Source organism: Xenopus tropicalis, chromosome 8, assembly GCF_000004195.4.
Source record: "Xenopus tropicalis strain Nigerian chromosome 8, UCB_Xtro_10.0, whole genome shotgun sequence".
Taxonomy (NCBI): domain Eukaryota; kingdom Metazoa; phylum Chordata; class Amphibia; order Anura; family Pipidae; genus Xenopus; species Xenopus tropicalis.
The window spans coordinates 68,917,281-68,938,013 of NC_030684.2; the positions used below are offsets into that span (position 1 = coordinate 68,917,281).

General features: G+C 38.4%; 1 protein-coding gene across 1 annotated transcript in view; it reads left to right on the forward strand.

Annotated features, from left to right (window-relative positions):
* The window catches only part of adgrg4 (adhesion G protein-coupled receptor G4), a 50,223-nt gene extending 35,117 nt beyond the window's left edge, over positions 1 to 15,106 (forward strand). Inside the window, exons 16-25 of the mRNA XM_031892098.1 lie at positions 1,629 to 1,760; positions 2,690 to 2,741; positions 3,311 to 3,414; positions 4,810 to 4,931; positions 6,358 to 6,626; positions 7,281 to 7,389; positions 8,771 to 9,051; positions 10,430 to 10,528; positions 12,571 to 12,726; positions 14,809 to 15,106. Coding sequence (XP_031747958.1) covers positions 1,629 to 1,760; positions 2,690 to 2,741; positions 3,311 to 3,414; positions 4,810 to 4,931; positions 6,358 to 6,626; positions 7,281 to 7,389; positions 8,771 to 9,051; positions 10,430 to 10,528; positions 12,571 to 12,726; positions 14,809 to 14,912 — 1,428 coding nt within the window. The 3' untranslated portion in view covers positions 14,913 to 15,106. The remainder of the gene's footprint in view (positions 1 to 1,628; positions 1,761 to 2,689; positions 2,742 to 3,310; positions 3,415 to 4,809; positions 4,932 to 6,357; positions 6,627 to 7,280; positions 7,390 to 8,770; positions 9,052 to 10,429; positions 10,529 to 12,570; positions 12,727 to 14,808) is intronic.
* The last annotated feature ends 5,627 nt before the right edge of the window (positions 15,107 to 20,733 follow it).

Below are 20,733 nucleotides of genomic sequence, written 5' to 3' on the forward strand. Positions count from 1 at the left end.
CATTTTATGATCTACCAACAACCTAATATCAACCTCATCAAAATCAGTATTTCTTTTCATGGGGCATATTTATCAAAAGGGTGAAACACCATGAAGAAAGAGGTTAATGTTTCGAAAAGGATCTGTCTGCCTTGTAGATAAAGCAAATGGTGTCATTTACTGATCCCCGGGGCTGTTAGGTTCAAAACCTGCTGTTTGGTTTTTAGCATTCTAAAAACCAGCCGAAACCCTCCGAACTGCATCCGACAAAAGCAATAACACTGCCCCTAGCGTCACCACGCAGTAAGAAACATCATCACATGATGATGTTGCATGATGACATTGGCAGTTTGCATGATGATGTCAGCAACGCATGGCACATCACGCACCCCCCTTTGTCTGGTTTAAACCTGCCAAAGGTGCCAACCCTTGCTGCACCACTAACTGAATTAAAACTCAGACGTTCAGTGCAGAGAGCAGCATTAGGCCATGCAGGAGAGCCATGTATTCGTGGGAGAAGCAGCAGATCTCTATACCCAGCAGTGGAGGAGTACAGAGACCCACAGTAATTCCTGAAGAATAGAATGCAGTATGCATTTCAAGTCTAAAAAAAGATTGCAGCCTTTTTTTTGCACTTTGCAATCTGCGTTCTTGTATGTAAATGACCCCTACAGTGTTCAACCCATTCAGGGCAAAAGAAATATAGTAACAGGGATATAGCCAATTACAAGCGGATAATAACCAGCATAGGAACATTATTTGAAATAACAAAACAAAATGTGTGTGTACATATATATATATAGTTTTTCTGTTTCAAAGCTATTAAGCTGTTTATTAACTGCTAATTAAATTAATTTTGTATCAACAGCACCACCTGCCTCTTTCCTAAACAAAGCAACAACAAAACAGCTATCAGTTTACTTTCTGAATGTATCTCTTTCTGAACGTGCAGAAAGAAAAACTGACCAGCTATGTTGCTGCAAAATTCATTAAATAGTAAAAGCTTAGATAATTCATTAAATAATCAGTTTAGAAACAGCATAATGGTTTTGAAAAGGAAAATTAATTAATGCAAACTGAAAATTTGAAAAATTCTTAGAAAAGAACCCGCTGCAATTTTCCTTATATTTTTAAGGTTTTTATATCCTTTCAAAAAAATTCTATTACGCAACCAAAACCCCATCACAGAATAGTTTGTTTTCTGACCAGGCACCACTAACTATAGTTTCATGAAGACCTGGGGCATGGGCTCTTGCGGTGACCCAGCTGTATTAGGGCTCTGGCACACGGGGAGACTAGCAGCCTGTGACAAATCTCCCTTGTCACGGGCGACAAATCTTCCCAAAATGCCATCCCACCGGCGAGAATGTAAATCAGGATGAGTTGCCTTGAGAGGAAACTTCTGCGATTTCGGGGAAATTGCTGTGCCGCGTATGCCATCCTACCGGAGATTTACATTCTTGTCGGTTGGATGGCATTTCGGGGAGATTAGTCGCCCGCGACAAGGGAGATTTGCCGTGGCCAACTAGTCTCCCCGTGTGCCAGAGCCCTTATACAGCTGGTTTCAGACAAAAAAAATGCAGATCTTTAGAAAAGGAATGTCTATGATAAGGAAGGACAGTATTGTTGATCTTATTGTTTGTATGCAGGACGACAGTTTCAGCAGTGTCAGCAGTCCTGTATTAAACACTTATGTTGTAAGTGCCAGTATTAAAAACACCAAGATCCAGGGACTGAATGAGCCAGTGCTTTTTACTCTGAAGCATATTAAGGAAAATAAGGTGAGCTTTTCTCATTTCCTCTTTGCATCAGTATCCTAAGAAAATGATAATCTAGCAAGCCTAGGCATCAGCAGAGAATTTGGGAATACTCAGTATATATTTATTTATTTTTCATTTATACTTTTTAGGCTCCAAATGATATATAAAGTAAATCTAATGTTTAATGTCAACTTCATGAAACAAGGAACACTAAAAATTATACACAAGGGCTTATAACATACAATTTGGCACTGTTACTTAGTGCTGAGAATTCATGAAATGACTGGAACTTCATTGAAAAAGAGCTTAAAGTATATCTAGAGCAGTAGTCCCCAACCAGTGGCTCGGGAGCAACATGTTGCTCACCAATACCTTGGATGTTGCTCCCAGTGGCATAACATCATTTAAAGAACATCATTTGGTTTTTATCATTGTGCTACAGTTGCTAGAGATTAGGAAAGGAAATTGGTTTCTTTAAGCTTTAAAACACAGTGCATACATCTTCCATGGTAACTGAACTTCCACATGTCCATTTTCCACCATAGAGGTGTGCTTCATTATGGAGTCAATATGCACATCAAACATAGATGGTCATAAAGGTCCACCTGTGTGTACCTTGAAGCTCTAACTCAGCAGGGTTGGACACAATTCTATTAAATGCAAATTGCTTTGCTGCATTGATAGCAAAGTGATTGTATGTACAGTAAATCAAATACAATCACAGCAGCTTGTACCTGATATTTCAAATGATCTGAATCCCAATAGAATTCTAGAATCTCTCCAGATTTCAGAACAGTGAAATCAGGCTGTGGAAAGGATATGATACAGAATGCCCACACTTTTGCCATCAGTTACAGGGTATAAATGTGTTTAACAGGGCACCAAGTGCAGAGTATTAATATGTCAATTTTAGGTGTGTAATACACTATATACGTTTCTTATATTTTTAGGACATGAGTTTGAGTTCGGTGCATTGTGTATTTTGGGACTTTAATGCAAATGGTAAGCACAGTTTTTGATTGTTCTGTACATTTGGCCATCCTTATCAGACCTGCCTCGTATAGTGTAGAACTGAGGGAAAATGTTCCTTTTGGATGTATAATAAGATTAACCAATATAATCACATTTACTCACTGATTTGCACCCACTTGCCTTTTTTTTTTTAATGTATTTTAAGATATTTGTAAATGTAATTACACCCCAGCCAAGACTGCAATTCCATCAATGCCTTGCATGCTTTTTGTTATTCTCTTTCTCTGGCTTCTTCATCAGAATGTGCAAGACATGATGGGGGTTATGTAATGTAAGGTGCAAAGTATGTCATAGTTCTTGTCACCTATAGGAACCAATCAGGAGGTAGCATTTACTGGTCACCTGTTTAAAAGCAAACATCTCACTGGTTGGCATGGGTAACTGCACCTGTGCAAAAATTCTGCCATGTATTGAACTGAATGAATGAACATTAAATTAAATTAATGAAATTACATTTTCATTCATTATGCAACAAAAAAATATTTGGGTGGACATCCCTTTTGAATATTACTGCACATTGTATGAAATTACTTTTTCAGACAGGATGGGTGGATGGAACTCATCAGGATGTATAGCAAAATACACCAATATCAACTACACAACCTGTTATTGTACACACCTTACCCACTTTGGAATTCTTCTGGTAAGTATCATTTCCACTGTGTCACTGCTGAGATAAGCAAACGTTAAATGGTTTGATCTGGCTATGGGGCAAACAGCTAAAATATGAGCTTGCATGCAATGCAATGAGTTCTGCCCATTGAAAACTGATTAAAATTATCACAATGGATATACATTTTTAAAAACATCTAAATATATTATAAATGTAAAATAGCCCATTTATCTTATGTTATTATCCTAATAATTGTAAGCATATTTTGAAATGCTTTTCAGAAATTGATCATCAATCACTGGTTGATCATTATTATACTGCGAATCAGCAGTGCTAAACACTGAGCCATCCATGTATCTTTGCCAGTAATAGCCAAATTATTCCCTATGTATGATTGTATATTTGTATCCTGAAATACAGTATAATTTTTAATTATGCACATTCTTTGTTAATGTTATATTTTCTGCTTATTCTGCATATAATACCTATTAGCTGCAGCTGTAAATGGCACCCCAAGTGGTTAATAAGGGTGCACAGCATGCATGATACCCCCTGATTCATAGGTTTAAAGTGGGTTTGAACAGATTAGTGCCCTCTTTGCTGTCTTCACTGTCCATGGTGCTGAAAGAAAATCTATCCTATCTTCTTTCCTCAGCCCTGAACAAAATGAGTATATACTGCCCACTCTCCATGGTCCTGGTTCCCTTTTCTGCTATAGTTTATACAGGAGCAATGGCCAGCTCCATGTTGTAGCTCCCATCATTCCCAGCTACAGTTAACTGTTGCCAGTGGTGGCCAATAAAGGGCAACTATTTGGGGGTTTTAACCTTGAAAGCAAGTAAGTTGCAGGTAAAACTCAGTCCCTGTGTAAAATGTATAATGAAGCTGTAGAATTCTTAATGAATCAGATGAAAGTGAGTGTAGGACTGGCCAGACTGGGGATGACATAGTTGGCCAGCTTGAATATATTGCAATATATGGACAAACAATTCCTGTTTTGTTTAAAAAGGAGGGTATTTCCGGGTAGCTTAATGCACAGAATGTCTTAATGTCCTATATATATTGATAATGGGCGAGTGCACCACTCACCTAAACAAAATAATTTACATTAAGCCAAATTATTCAAGTGTTGGGTTTATTACACATTACACAAGCATGCCATGCACTTTTTGATAGGGTTTTCCGGGAACAGAGCTAAAAGCTCCTGGCTTTTGCCTAGTAAATTAACTGATTATTTAAAGTCTTCTCTTCTCAAAAAATGGTTCATAAAAAGTGTTTAGGGTAGCAGAAAATATGCCTCCTGTGCCATTAGCGTTAAAACCCTCTTTTAGCAATACCTTGAAGGCATGTGAAAGGTAAAGAAGAAGAATGCAGACAGAGTGATTCCAGCACATAGACTGAAAAATATGTACTTTTATTTGCCAGGATCTTGCCAGAAAAGATATTAACCCTTGGGATGAACGCATAATGAGCCTGTTGACATACGTGGGATGTGGAATTGCTTCGCTTTTCTTAGGCATATCGCTAGTGACATATTTGGCATTTAAGTAAGACATTTGAATACGTGGTAAATGTGTGTGTGTATATATATATATGTATGTAATTATATTGTACCACCATTGTATGCAATGCTTTACAAGGTGTAAACACAAACAGGGGTATAGTTATATTAAGTTATATAGTAACAATAGATAAATTAATGCTTAAGAGCTAAGAGATTGGATGAGGTCCCTGCCCCAAGGAGCTTACAATCTCTTAGGAAAAGGAAACATCCAAAAAACAAACAGAAACAAAAAGGGGGGTGGGGAATAAGTGCATAGGATAAGGCTGTGCTGCTGCAGAGGAAGGCTAGTGAAGTACTTCATCTAGAATCTAGAAGGTGGATTTTAAGATGCATAGAGAAAAGTGCTAGTATGGGAGCTTTCCTAATGCAAGATGGTAGAGGGTTCCAAAAGGTATGGCGCAATCAATGAAAAAGGTTTTATGCACGCTGTCAGCTGTCTTGGTGAACTGTATGGTCAGTAGATGGTCCTGAACTGATCACCTGGGAGGGAGTGTATGGGGTGATTAGAGCTGACATATAGAGGGAAGCAGAACAATGAAGAACTCTGAAAGACTAAGAATTTTGTATGTAATGTGCCAATTTACCGGAAGCCAGGAAACAGATTTTCAAACCAAAAACACATTTTGAGGAAATTTTCTGCCTGTTTATTTTTCTAAATATAGGGCATTTTCCTGCTGTTCCACTTATTATAGCTATCAACCCTGTGTACCCTCAGTAAAGCACAAAGCATTGATGCACATGTACAGGTAGACTTCCCAATCTGGGGCTATACAGTGTGCATGCCTTGGAGAGGGAGGACTGTGCTAGAGGAATGTGGGCAGTAAGATGGCATAGGGCTTCTAGCCAAGAAGCAGCACTGATTATTACCGTAACTTGCAAGTTTTAATGCAGAAGGCTACTGTACCAATTCATACAAACAGCATTTCCATGGGCCCATTATAATTCTCTGACTCTCGCTTTGGAAAATGACTTGCCTGGTTCCTTAGTCCATGGACATATTGTGCCTGTATTTAGTTTTGCCTCACAGGCACTACACAGCCTGTCTGGAAGCCAACCAAGTAGCCCCTAGAACACAACCTTGGTGTTTGAATTCATGCACTTAGGGCTGCTGTTTTTTGGTATTGGTAAAGCAGCCCAATGCATCAGAACTAATCAGTGAAAATGTGCCTTGTACATAAGCTGGGTTCACTCTTTTTCTAAGGGGTGCTCTCCGGCACTGCACTTATTAATCCAGTGGAAAGTGCAGGGCACTGCAATGCCCCAGACACAAAGGAGTTAGCCCTCTAGCACTTGCATTTAGGGCTTGTGTGAATGACCCATAATAATATGGTATTTAAATGTAGGGAAAACAGTTACAGTCTTCACTGCATTTTTTACATGTGTTCATGCAATGTATTCTTAATTTGCAGGTCACTTAGGAAAGATTACCCATCAAAGATTTTAATGAATCTATCAGCTTCACTTCTTATGCTGAACCTGATCTTTCTGATCAACAACTGGTTATCATCATTTCGGAATCATGGCCTGTGCATCACTTGTGCTGCCTTGCTCCATTACTTTTTGCTGGCATCTTTTACATGGATGGGACTAGAAGCTGTCCACATGTACTTTGCATTTGTCAAAGTGTTTAATTTATATATTAGGAACTACATACTAAAATTCTGCCTTGTTGGATGGGGTAGGTATTTTGGCCCCTTCATGTGCTGATATAGTGCTTAGCGGTCTAGGGGCTCAGGACAAACTATTTTATGTAGGCCCTTATTATTTATAACTAAAGCTGCACCAGCATCCTCATACAGTCTTCAGATGTTAGATGCTGGGAATTATTGTTCAGCAACAGATGGAGGAAAGGATGCAGGGTGGATACAGTAAAGGATTCAGTGTAGACAGCCCTGCTATAAAGTGTTATGGAGTCCATCTTGCCTTACTATACATACTAATTCACAGTTGTAGACCCTTCCTTTGCTACCATCCTACATTGCTACACACTGTATCTCATAGTTGCAGTTCTATATGAGTAAAGTAAAGTAAAGTTTTTTTGGGCACTTTTGACATTCATTTTTCTGTGCCACATAAGCAGAGGCCCCCCACAAGGCTGAGTCTTGGCACAGTAACTCCTGTTTGCACCACTAAAAGCACTGGGGCCCTATGGTGCAATATATACATTCAAGGGTAGTGTTGGACAAAGTAATACAATAGCAGAGGTTACAGTTTTGGTTCTGATCCTTGTAGTATGTTGAGGCTGGAGTCAAGTATAGTGTTTATTTTAGTACATAAGTAATGTCAATACAGTAAGATACATGTGACATATAAATGTTTTCATTTTTCCCAGGAGTACCTGCCATTGTTGTTGCCATTGTACTGAGTATAAAGCGAGATTTCTATGGAAATGGAACTAAACATAAACAGTATGCTGTCATGAAACACGATGAGGATTTATTGTAAGATATTCACATTTGTGAAGTTTCTATTATCACGTACAAATGGTTTTAGGCAAAAAATATTGTTTCATGAACAGAGTATATAAATATTATCCCTTTAAATTTTCTTTATGCAAGTAGTCTAGGTGGTAATAAGCAGCATGTGCTTCAGCTATAGGTACTTTAAGAGATTCTAACAGGTTTCTTGCAAAGTTATACAGTATATGGTTTGTTGATGAAAATGTAATGTTAGTGGTACAATTGATTCTTTTGCATAGACAGTGTAGTTGTTGTCACTTTTCCCTTTTGTAAGTGTTCTCTCGCCCCTAATAGACTGCAGTCACTGGCCATCGCTCCCTGCACCCTGACACTAATCACTAATTAGACACATTTACGCACAATTTGCCAAAACTGGTCAAGCGCAATAGTGCTTAGTGTAAAGGTGGCCACACACAAGGCGATTTGCGATCTTTTGTGCGACCATTGCTCGCACGAAAGATCGTACAATCAGCCACAAACCGTTCAGGGCTGAAACGGCAGATATGGAGGTAGAAACAATAGGATTTCTACCTCCTTCTGCCGATTCAGCGCTGAAGGCAGATTTTTGTCAGGCGCCTTCTATGGCGCCCGATCAAAATCTTTTAACTGGCCCGATCGGCGAGTCGACCGATATCAGCAGCTTCCTGCGATATTGGTCGACTCACCGACTTGCCATACACGCACCGGATATCGTACGAAACAAGGTTTCGTACGATATTATCAGTGCGTGTATGGCCAGCTTAACTATACGGAAGTGCAAGGAGTGTGTTAAGACCCAAATACCTTTAATGAATGACATCAGTACATGCAACATTAACATTAGTTTCTAGCATGGAACACAGAAAGAAGTCGCCAGATTGCCAGTGCTCAGTTTGCCATTTTTTTTACAAAAAAATTAGGTCCTTTAGACCAATTCCGGAGCTTATCTGCCCATTTATGGGCACCAACGGCGAGCCTCCCCGACCAATATCAGGCCTAAAATTGGCACTTACACCTTTAAGTTAATTGGGTTTTACCAGTCCCCCACATTGGGTTTATCCCATCTATTACTTGGCAAGCTTTTTATAAAAAAAACAAGCTTGTCTCTGCTCTCACAATGCAACACAGGTACCTGCAGCAATTTATCGAGTATGGAAGGCAGGGTGTAAAGTGCAAAAAATGGCGGATTGTGCCCATTTTTTGCACATTGCACCCAGCTTTTCACATTGTATATGAAGCCTCAAGCCTAAATCCAATGCCATTGTTGGTTGTGTGGCCATTCTCTATCTACGTATCTAACCATAAGTATGTCTTTATTTGAATCTATTACAAATCAGATAGGGGCTTGCTAGCCTTGCTAACCTAATATGTTATGTCTTTCTAGCTGCTGGATTCAGGACGATGTGGTGTTTTATGTGACTGTTGTTGCCTACTTCTGCTTCATATTCCTAATCAATATAGCCATGTTCATTGTGGTGCTTGTTCAGATTAACTCATTAAAATCAAAGAAGATGAAGGACTGGAAGGCTGCTTTTGTTCATGACTTAAAAAGCACAATAAGCCTTGCTTTTTTACTCGGCTTGACTTGGGGATTTGCTTTTTTTGCCTGGGGCCCTGTAAGAATTGCCTTTTTGTACCTGTTTTCAATTTTCAACACATTACAAGGTAAGTTAGGGTCTTTCTTAGGGTAATATGTAGGAACGAACTGAGCTCTGGATTCATGTAAAATATATTTTTTTATATGTTTAACTGTTGCAGACTAGCCAAATATTCTTCTGGCCAAGGTTTGATTGGCATCTAGCTAACTTTGTACAATTTCAAATGTAATATTTGTAGTGGTTAGATATTACCTTTGACAAAATTTTCCTGCATGTTGTTCTCCATAGTTATATGCAATTTAAACTGGCCTATTACAAGCCTAGTAACCCAAAGCAATCAATCAGCATTATTGCAGTCTTACCTTAACTAACTTAATGGAACATTGACTTGGAAAATGCTTATGGACACATAGGGGCACATTTACTAACCCACGAACGGCCCGAATGCGTCCGATTGCGGTTTTTTCGTAATGATCGGTATTTTGCGATTTTTTCGGAAATTATCGCGACTTTTTCGTTACCACTACGATTTTTGCGAAAAAACGCGAGTTTCTCGTAGCCATTCCGAAAGTTGTGCAAAGTCGCAATTTTTTCGTAGAGTTAAAACTTGCGCGAAACGTCGCGCCTTTTAAGTTTTAACGCTACAAAAAAGGCGCGACTTTTTGCGCAAGTTTTAACGCTACGAAAAAATTGCGACTTTGCGCAACTTTCTGAATGGCTACGAAAAACTCGCGTTTTTTCGCGCAAGTCGTAATGGCTACGAAAAACTCGCGTTTTTTCGCGCAAATCGTAAAGACGCCGAAAAAATCACAAAAAATACGAAAAAGTCGCAAAATGTTCGTTTTCCAATCGGAATTTTTCCAATTCGGATTCGAATTCGTGTCTTAGTAAATCAGCCCCATAAGGTAGACATGTGCAATGTAACATATATAGATTTAGGGACTGGGTCATTTGCATGCAACTTAGCAAAATCTTCAACTAAGGGCAGTTAGAAAAGTAGCAAATTAGTGAGGTGCTGATCAGTCCAGATGATCAAGTATGGACTGGGAATAATGGTGATAATATCTCAGCTGCTACAGAGCAAGGAATACAGTTTTGCAACTCTCCCTAAGAGCAATGAGCTGGTCAAAAGTCAATCTCTGCTATTTAGAAAACCTAGGTTTAATTGTAGATAACTAACAAGGAAAATCAGCCTCTGGCAGCTAAGATATTATCATTTAGTAAAACACATTTTTTTTACAAGAGGACAGTATTTTAATTCTTTATAACACACTAATGGCTTGATCTTCAGTGCACAGAGCATTAAGGCTTAAAATGGCTTCTAGGAAAACTAACACTTCTCTGTCAGTATATGTGGTGTAATTGGTGACTGTATGCAAATGACAATTATATAACTCAGTATGTAGGCTTATTAACAAGCGGTTTCTTTTCATTCATGCCTTTAGGTTTTTTTATCTTTCTATTCCATTGTCTAATGAAAGAAAATGTAAGGAGACAATGGCAAGCACATTTATGCTGTGGGAAGTTGAGACTCAACACTTCTGGTAAGATTTTATTTTCAATAATCTTAAATTATTCTATCATCTATGTATCTATTCTTCGGTATGAAGTTTTGTTTCCAAGGGATTTCAACCTCACCAGGGAACAAAAAGAAAGCTTTGCATAAGCTAATTAGTATTAAGTAAATTACAATTAAGCCTGAAGACAAAAGGTGAATCCATAGTAATTATGTACACCACCTTTAACCTTGCGGAGGTAAGGTCACTACTGAAGAATTGTTCAGTATGCAGTAGGTTAGATAGAAATCTCATAGTTGATATGTAGCATAAAATAGCTTGGTTTGTTGATTGAGAATATACTGATATCACTATGGATCAGAACATGGCCAAGTATCTGCAAATCTCTTTTCCACAAATACCAAAGATCCATGAGGAGTCTGTCCATCCACCAGTAGCTGGAATCAATTCAATATTCTGCCTAATGGCAACATTGATGGGCAGGGTTCTTAATCCATTTGTGTCACCAAGTCGTACATAAAACACAGGTGATTTTTAAAATAAAATTTGGAAAACAGAGTTGCCCAATGAGAATGTCATCCTTGCCAATCTGGACACTGCTAGCCTTTATACCTCTATACCACATTATGGTGGCTACCATATTTGTATCTGGTTTACATAGTGACAGTAAAACTGAGTTTTTAAAGGCCTTCTGCGGTTCATTCTATATGACAACCATTTTCAATTTTATACTTTCCCATTTTTTATACTTAACCATTTTCTATTTTATACTTTCTTACCAGTCTGATTTTTTTGTATTGATCCTTAGTTTAGAGAGATACTGAGACTTGAAATTAATATTATATATATATATATATATATATATATATATGAATGTTTATTAGACACTGGTTTAGCTGTGTGAGTCACTTTGAAAAAGGCTTGTGATACAGCCGAAACGTTAGTCTTCTCAATAAACACCATATTAATTCTATAAGTCCTGTGAGTGCGGATCTCTTCGTTGCTGTATATATATATATATATATATATATATATATACATTCCAATTGACAATGCGCACTCCTCATCCTTTATAATTCATTTATTGTTGCATTAAAAACATCAACGTTTCGGTCCAGGTCTAGGACGTTAGGATGTTAAACCATGAAAAAACAAACACATAATGAAGCTTTATACAATACCAAAGTAACCCCTCCCCCCACAGCATAGCCACAACCCTACTCATTAACCCCTACCCTGCATGATCCATACAGAGATTCAGGGTTAAAGGGAAAACTATCAATGCACATAATAAACACCATTACTGACATATAATATCATTTTACCTCGTTGGTAAGAAACAATTGAAGGAACAATATTCATTTAGACCTCTTGGTGCCAAAGTATCCAATTTTTTAATCCAAAAGGATTCCCATAAACTTTATAATTTTGCCATAAAAGAATTTCCTGATTCTATCTATCAAATCCCCCCATTGTTCCTCTACTGTATGTGGGGACGACCACAGCAAGAGGAGACCGTTAGCATAAGAAGCTATAACTGACAGGTTGAGAAGGGGCAGTCAGGTTGGCAAAACCAGGTTTAAGAAATTCAAGTAACAATTAATTACAAAAGCAGCCCTATGAGGAAAAACAATCAGTATGACCTATAAGTAACTTTATGTACATTCATATTTTGGAAAATTGTTTTTTTCACTTTAAAGAGATCCTGACACTAGAAATGAAACCTTTTTTTACATCTTTCATAACATTGTCTTTGCATGCTATTTATAGTTTTGCCATAAAAGTATTTCCCCAATGCGTTTACATTACTTATCTGATCCCCATGTTCCTCTATGAGGGGGCTGCCATATTTAGCATTAGAAGCTATAACTGACAGGCTGAGAAGGCACAGTCAGGTTGGCAAAACAGTCAGGTTTAGGAACTTCACGTAACAATAACTTACAAAAGCAGCCCTATCAGCGAAAAATGATCAACATGACCTATAGGGAACTTTTTATGTAGATTCATATTTTAAAAAGTAGTTTTTTTCATTTCAGCATCACTTTAATACATTTTTTATTAATATTTAGATTGGAGCAGGCTGAGTAATGGTGAGTTAAAGAGAAATAGCCGAATAAGCAAGTTACAATCAGATTCATCCCAGTCAACCTTGTCAACTGCCACTGCATCCACATCTAATGCATCCAGCCTCTCAGGGTTCAAAGATGGAAACAGTTTTCGAAATGGTAAGCTGAACTTCACCCAGCTGGATTCAGTTGGTGTGAGATATGGAACACTGTCAGCTTCAGGAAGCTTAGGGAGTAACAGTTAGCCACAACTGGGCATCCGTAAATTAAAACAAGAATGGACTGCAAGACAATAATGATCAAATGACTGTTTGTACTGCATGCTATGCCACAAACTCCAGTGTTTATTTCCTTGGCAAGTAATGTTATGTATTTATTAGTTGGTTTATAACAAGTAAAAACCAAACCAAAATGAGCCTTCATTTGTTTACCCAATACAGTTATAAAATTAAAATTGTTTCACAGATCTAAAAGCAAAGTAAAATAGTATCCTTTAGTAATTTGTAGTAAGATGCAGGCAGTGATATTCTAAGACAATTTGCAATTGGTCTTCATTTTTTTTGTTATTTAGGTTTTCAGTCAGCAGCACTCTGGTTTGGAATTTCAGAAGCTATCTGGTTGCTAGGGTATAACTTCCCTTAGCAACCAGACAGTGGTTTTAATGAGAGACTGGAATATGAATAGGAGAGACACTAAATAGAAAGATAAGTAATAAAAAGTAACAATAATAATAAAATTGTAAGCACAAAAAGCAATAGGTTTTGGCTGTTGGGGTCAGGTCAGTGACCTCCATTACAAAGCTGGAAAGATGTAGAAGTAGAAGGCAAATAATCTAAAAACTATAAGCAATAAATAATGAAGACCAATTGAAAGTTGCTAGGAATAGGACATTCTATAGCACACTAAAAGTTAATGTAAAGGTGAACCACCCCTCCACTATACATTTATTATACTTACAGTTGATACTTTACTTCAATAAGCAGTTCTGCTTGTAAAATAATGACATTATAACAGAATACAGAGCTGTCCAAGTAACCTAGCAGGAAGAGTTTAGTCTAAGCTTAGGAAATGAGGTTGCAATTAAGTTAATTTGTCACCCAAATCTGTAAAGTACTTACTACTGTGTTATATACATTTTATACTTTGGCATTTGCAGAATGCATTTAAGCACAGTGCAAAATATCATCTATATATTTCTAATTATCCTTACTGAATGTCATTGTTGTACTGTATGTGTTAAGTTGTAAATGGATGGGCATACTTTAAATTTGGTTTCTATAAAATATACATATATGTCTGATAAACAAATAGTTGAGCTGCAGGGCACAAGCTGGGCATATTTAATATAACCTGACCAGATCAACCCTTTTCATTAGAAACACTTAAACAACTTAATTGACTATATTTCTAAAAGACATATCTTTCAGAAGTACCTGTAGTTAAATAGGTCTGCTTATTTTATTATATGATTTTATCTGTTTCATCCAACAGGGTTTTAAGGCCAGCCATTTTTAACCGATTGCTATTATTAGTAGTTGTAAATAGCATGACTACCTAAAAAATATGATAATGATTCAGTGGTTGAATACCAAGAGTAAGCTCCTATTGCAACCACCATGTGACTGGGCCTTAAGGAGCTCTTATATTAAAGGATAAGGTAACCCATAAACACTGGAGGGAGCCAATTTTTTAGGCAATTACTTTTTACCCTGGTTTGGTTATTCAAAAAAACACACTGGCCTGGGGTAATGGCAGAAAAGTGCTGCGCCACCAGGTGCTCAGTATAACAACTCCCGGTGACATCAGAGGTGGGTAGGATGGTTTTGGTAAATGTGATCAGAGAGCTGGTCTCAAGTTGGGTTGGCATGGGTTAAATATTCACACTGTGGCTGTGTTTTTTTTAAAGAAGAACTGTCCTGTAGGAGAAAGCAAAAGATTTTAGTCACTAAAGGGTACAAATTGCCCTCTCAGTCATTTTGAGTTCCCTTGTCCTTTAATAAAAGAATTATATAAGCTACTGCACAAGCCTTAATGCAGAACTTGGAAAATAATGATATTTTAACCGTGAATAGGGGATATATGCTTTATATACCCTTTGGAGGCTGGGCATTGTTGAGTATTTGCAACCTGTTTGATTAAAGAATATGGCTAAAATTCAAATTTGCAAATCTAATAAGATCTAATAAGCCTTAAAAAGAATAAACATACCCAGTAATTACAACTGATGTTTGTTTTATGTAGGTGGAATATTCATAAACGATCCTAATTTGGACTCTCGAAATCAAGCAACTATAACGTATGATGCAAGAAGAATTCTGTCATTTTTGGATTTAAACACACAATGAAAATGTTGATTTTTTTTTGTTATTTCTTTCATTATGAATAATAAGCTTTCAGGCCTTCTTTTTATTCCTGCCTGTGTATACTAAGACCCCTGAGGTGTACTCAGGGTCGGACTGGGGTGTGGAGGGCCCACCGAGGCCTGCGCCCATAGCCTTCCCCCCCCTCCCGGAGGGCCCCCCCTAACCCCCCTCACAGGGCCCCCCACCCGACGTCCTTCCCCGAGCGCATAACTTTAACGCGTCGGGGCAGGAGTGGTCGGGCAGGGGGAGCGCTGCAAGGGTCGGGTCTGGGCCAGTGGGGTCCACTAGAGCCAGGGCCCACCGGGATTTTTCCCGGCGGCCCAGTCCGACCCTGGGTGTACTCTAATAACACCCACGATCTAAATGGAATATCATTTAATTTTTCTGCAGTCACCACAATAATTAACAGTGGAAACATCAGCAGAGATAAGGTTGTGAATATTCACAGAGCTCTCTAGAAGGAAAGAACCAATTTTCCCCATAAGGTCATATTAAACTTACAGTATAGAAATACTTCAAAATGTTACTAAGACATAAAAGACCTTTATGTCACTATTAGTGTAGTGTAAGGGGGCTAAGTTTCCCCTCCCCCTGTGAAGTCAGAGAAAATATATAACTGTAAATTCAATCATCTGCACTAGGTCTTGTCTAACCATAAAATCCTATCTAAAGTTAGATTCTTGCCATTGCCTATTGCCTTATTAAATTATTACTCTTTATATTTAGCATAAGCAAATCCACAGCACTTTGGAGACTATTGGAATACTGTCATGGGAAAACATGCATCATTTTTAGAGCTTTTCCAGCAGAATCCTGCATTGAAATATGCTTTTTCAAAAGTGCTTCATTTAATAGAGCTTCTCCACCAGAATCCTACAATCAGTTTTTCAAAAGCGCAAGCAGATTTAATGTTGAAATTTCACACGGGGCTAGCCATATTCCTTATTTCCCAGGGCAACACAGCCATGTGACCTGTGCTCTGATAAACTTCAGTCACACTTTATTGCTGTGCTTTCCCCTCCCTTTCCCCCCAGCAGCCGATCAAAAGAACAATGGGAATGTAGCAGGATAGCAGCTCCTTGAGATGTGGTAGATATCAAAATAGCACTCAACGGTAAAAAATCCCAAGTCTGGCTTGGGACTCTTCCAGTTACATGGGAGTAGGAGAAACAATAGGCTATCTGAAAGCTGTTCTAATGTGTAGCGCTGGCTCCTTTTGAAAGTTCAGGCTCAGGCACAATGCACTGACATGGCTGCCTACACACCAATATTACAACTAAAAAAAATACATTTGTTGGTTCAAATAAAAAACCTAAAAGGAATTCCTGAATTCAGACCATTATTTTCAATAGCCAGTGTTCCATACTTTTAAAATATTTTTAAAGCAGTGAACATTTACAATTCCTGCTGCTATGGAAACATGTTTGATTCCCCATCTTGCCTTAGCAGAGCTTGCTTGTTTTTGCACAGCAGAAATTGTCTCTCTGCCAAATCCTCCCAAGGACATCTGTTCAAGAGTAGATAACTAAGTATCAGAAAAACATTGACATATACCAACTGTCATCATCACTGCATAGACACTGTGTGAGCCAACACATGGATGGAATGTAGCAGAGTGAAAGCATGCTTACTTGAAGCCAGGCAAATACATACATATAGTAGTGGTACATAAAAATGGCATAACCCAGAAGGTTCTAGAATTCATATAAAAGTTGTGAATTTTTTAGAATGAAGAATAGGTTGTGACAGGATCTGTAGCTATATACCAATATTTACAGAATATTTTGAATAGAAGTAAAGGGAAGGTATCCAGTGGATATTATTAATGCACCAATATAAAAACATTGTGATGTTTTTTGCATTGTTTTGTTTTGTTGTTTTAATTAGAAAAACATTAGGGCTATAGAACATTCTCCACTTTCACAGAAGATTGTATTTGTTGCTATCTTTAAAGTTGTGTACTGTATAAACTCAAATTCCCTTATGGAAAGAGAACATATTCTTACAAAATGGCCTACTGTAATATGGTACTTGTATTCTTGGATAACAGCTGTATTCTTCTGCAAATAAAGTCGCAATTGATTAAAAAGTCTATTTGGATTCTGCAGTGTATGCTTTTATATAGGCTAATGCTGATGAACACCCTATTGAACAGAATGTGTTCAGCTCTACATAGCAGTCTAGAAGAAGTTTTACATAATTTTACAGTTTTTTGTTTTACATGTTTTACATTTTTTGTTGCTGACAGCTTAGCAAGACATCATACCTATATTGATGGTGCTCAGACGAGAAGGAATTTGTTTTGCTTCTATGTTATTTTAACCTCTTACAAGTTCTAGTCAGTAATTCTAGTTCTCTACTTCCCCAAAGCAAGCACCAGGCCAGAGGACTGTTTGGCTACTGCCAGAGGGACTAAGAGTGGGTTTTGGTGGAAATTCATGAGCATGCATTTTCACTTGCTCAATCTGCTTTGTTTGCCTGTACCCAGATGAAGCAGTGCCTCTTGGTGCAGACACAGGAGGGAGCAGAGAATAGTGGATCAGCAGATTCTTGGCCTGCGCTTTTTTAATAGAGCAAGCTCAGACAATATTTGAATTCTGGCAAATGCTAGAGGCAAATGCTAGAGGGGCTGCTGTAAGATGCCACAGATGGGGTGGGACTGTTTGGGCCTCTGTGTCCTTAAAATTTTGAATCCCAGTCCAGGCCTGAAAAAGAGACTAGGAGGTAAGTGACTAGAATCACTGTGGTGTGCCTAACAATTTGGCATAACCCCAGTGAATTTAGCTTTCCTTCTCCTTTATACCACTATAAAAATTGTCTGGCATCGTGAGAGATGCAATGAATAAGATTACTGTTTGGTGTATTGTTCACCAGTGTTAAAAGCTGGTGTACAATTAATGCAAAGGAAAATGCCTAGTTTTGCAGCAAGTAGTGCTGTTTTCTTGTTAGCGGCTTAGGAAAAGTCAGAAATATTAAAGGAATAAATAGAGGGTGAGTAGGATAGGCGCTCCATTCCATACTCCATTTAATATTTTCAGTTGGCCAGCTGGAGGTAGCTGCCTGATTAAACTGCAGGTAAGCAACAGGTAGGAGGTGTGGGATTACATAGCAAGGGGGACTCACGGAGAAGGGTTGACTCATAAAGTGGGGTTCACTCTTAGAGCAGGAAACAGGGCAGGAGGGCTTCCTGCCTGTGTGAGGAACTCCCAGAGGGGCTGGGGTGCTGCCTGCCACCGCAAGGAGCAGAGTGAGCCATAACCAAGTGTATGAGAGCCAGAGCATCAGGATTTAGGGAGAATCCAGAATGTTCCAGAGGCTGGTGAGCTGGTATATCTGGAGGGGAGAGTCAACAGGGCTGAGTGTGAGAGTCACTGTGGAGGTGTGAAACTGGGGATGGTGAGAAACCTTGAAAAGGTTCCAGAGTGTGAAGGTTACTGTGGATGGTGAGAGTCCCAGAGAGAGAACAACTTTTGAATAAGTTTGATGAACTGTTTTCTGTGATGTTTATCTTGGGAAGAGTTTGCCCCAAATAAACTGGTGTTTTGCCTGAAAAAGTGGAGTCCCTGTCTCTATGCTCCTGATCCTCTGCTTACCTGCCTATCATAGCTAATTTCCCCCAAACATTACATGTACAGGCAGACAGCATGTCACAGCACCTATCAATATTAATATTAATTGGTGATAGAGTGTCAAAAGCCAATCTTTCCCATCATACTGCAATGTTCATGGCTGCATCCAGCTAAACCTAAATCCATGTGGGATATGAAGCCAGGTCATGCAAAGCAGGTTGCCTCACTAGAGAGTGAGAGAGACTCATTAGCAAATCATGTTTAGTTTGGCTATGGCATCTTGCCATTATGACACCTAAGCTGACCAAACAGGTTGTATATTTGCCTGCACATAGCTATAGATTTTCAAAATCATATAAATACATTTAGAAGCACTTTAAAGGGTGCAAACTGACATTTGTTTTTTTGTATGGCTTCCTTTTTTATTATGAGGCCTAATATTATGCACAGGTTCCAAATGCAGCATTGTTTAGCTTGTCATTTGGAATGAAGATGTGTAATTTTCTTAGTTTCTTTGCTTTTTGAGCACTGCTGGAAAATGTTCATATGCACTCTCTTATTACACTGCATTTATCCTGACATTCTGTCAAGTTATTGTGCGCAGGTTTATTCAAAGAACAGAAGCAAGCCCAACAGAACATGCTTTGCATTGCTGATTTCTATGCGCATTATTATAAGTGACTGGTGGAATCTATTGTGCCATTTGTAAAAATGGTAATGGTTTAAAGAGGAAAACTCCATCTTGGTTTATTATTAAATTATATTATGTTATCTCCCCTATATTAACTTCATATTTTAAACCTAAACAGGATAATGCATAAGCTCATAGGCAAAAGGCAGCCATTAACTGGCATTACTGGTCACCTGTCGAAAAGCTACAACTTTATTCTTTGCTATTGATTATATCACTTGGGCAATAATTGCATATGGGAGAGAATATTGTGAACCTTTCAGTGCTGAATTGCTACTGAGCTATGGAACATATGAGTTTTATATATTTTATATCTGGTTTTAAAGGGGTTATCTTTAGTGATGGGCGAAATGTTTTGCTAGGCATGGATTCGCAGCGAATTTCTGCGTTTTGTCATTGGCGGATTGTTTTGCGGAATGGATGAAAAAATTTGCTGCGGAAAAATTTGCTGCGCGTCCAAAAATTGTTGCAAGAATAGTCGCGGGCGTCAAAAGAATAGTCGTACGTCCAACATTGTTGCAAGGATAGTCACGAGTCCAAAAATTCACGCAAGAATAGTCGCGCGGCAAAAATTGTCACAAGAATAGTCACAAGAATAGTTGCAGGCATCAAAAGAATAGTCACATGTCCAAAATTGTCACAAGAATAGTCGCAGGCATCAAAAGAATAATCGCTACTCAAAAAAATAGTGGCAATTTTTTTTTCACGCAAAATTTTCGCCGTTTCGTGAATCTTTTGAACGGGACAGATTCACTCATCACAAATTTTCTTAAATTAACCTAGCTAAAACAGATCTCCAACCATTACTACTGATGAAATGACCATTTGCCTTGTTCATTCAGCACACTGCCTTGGGGGTAGCTTGAAAAAGAGCCAGGAATTGGCTTTAAATGTTGTTGTGTCTGATTTTAGCCACAGACTAATAAAGGCTTTTCAATTGTACATGAGATGCTGCCCATTACTAAATTGAATTTGTTGGGTGGATTGTGACCACTACGGAGCGTGCACCTCTACGTTGAGAAAGAGTTTTGTGCTAACTGAGAATCTACTTTCTAACCATTTAAATGCCACTGCCAAAACCTGCTGCTTTTTTTCTTCTGCAGTATTGCCAAGATACGCCCCTACTTTCCCAAGCAACAGCTAGACACTACATCCCCATATCCTATCCCATTTAGACTACTGCAATCTCCGATTACTCCTACCTCTGGCTGTTCTCTCTGCTCCTCTCAGAGCCACCATCTTTTAACACCATCCACACCAACTGCGATCTCTGGTCTTTAACCTTTCACTGCTCTTACCTCTGGTATTCCATTCCTAAATTCCTCTGTAAGGAACACTCTCTCAATTTTCTCAAGACTCAGCTTCTACCTTTTGCATCACTAAAACCTTGTGCACTCTTGCCCTCCAGTTTGTGCCTGTATGTTATCCGCCTACTTAGATTGGAAGCTCTACAGGGCAGGGACCTCCTTCCTACTGTGTCTCATGGCACTTAATCTCTGTGTATGTATATTTGTTTATTTTATGTATTTTAATATTTGTAATT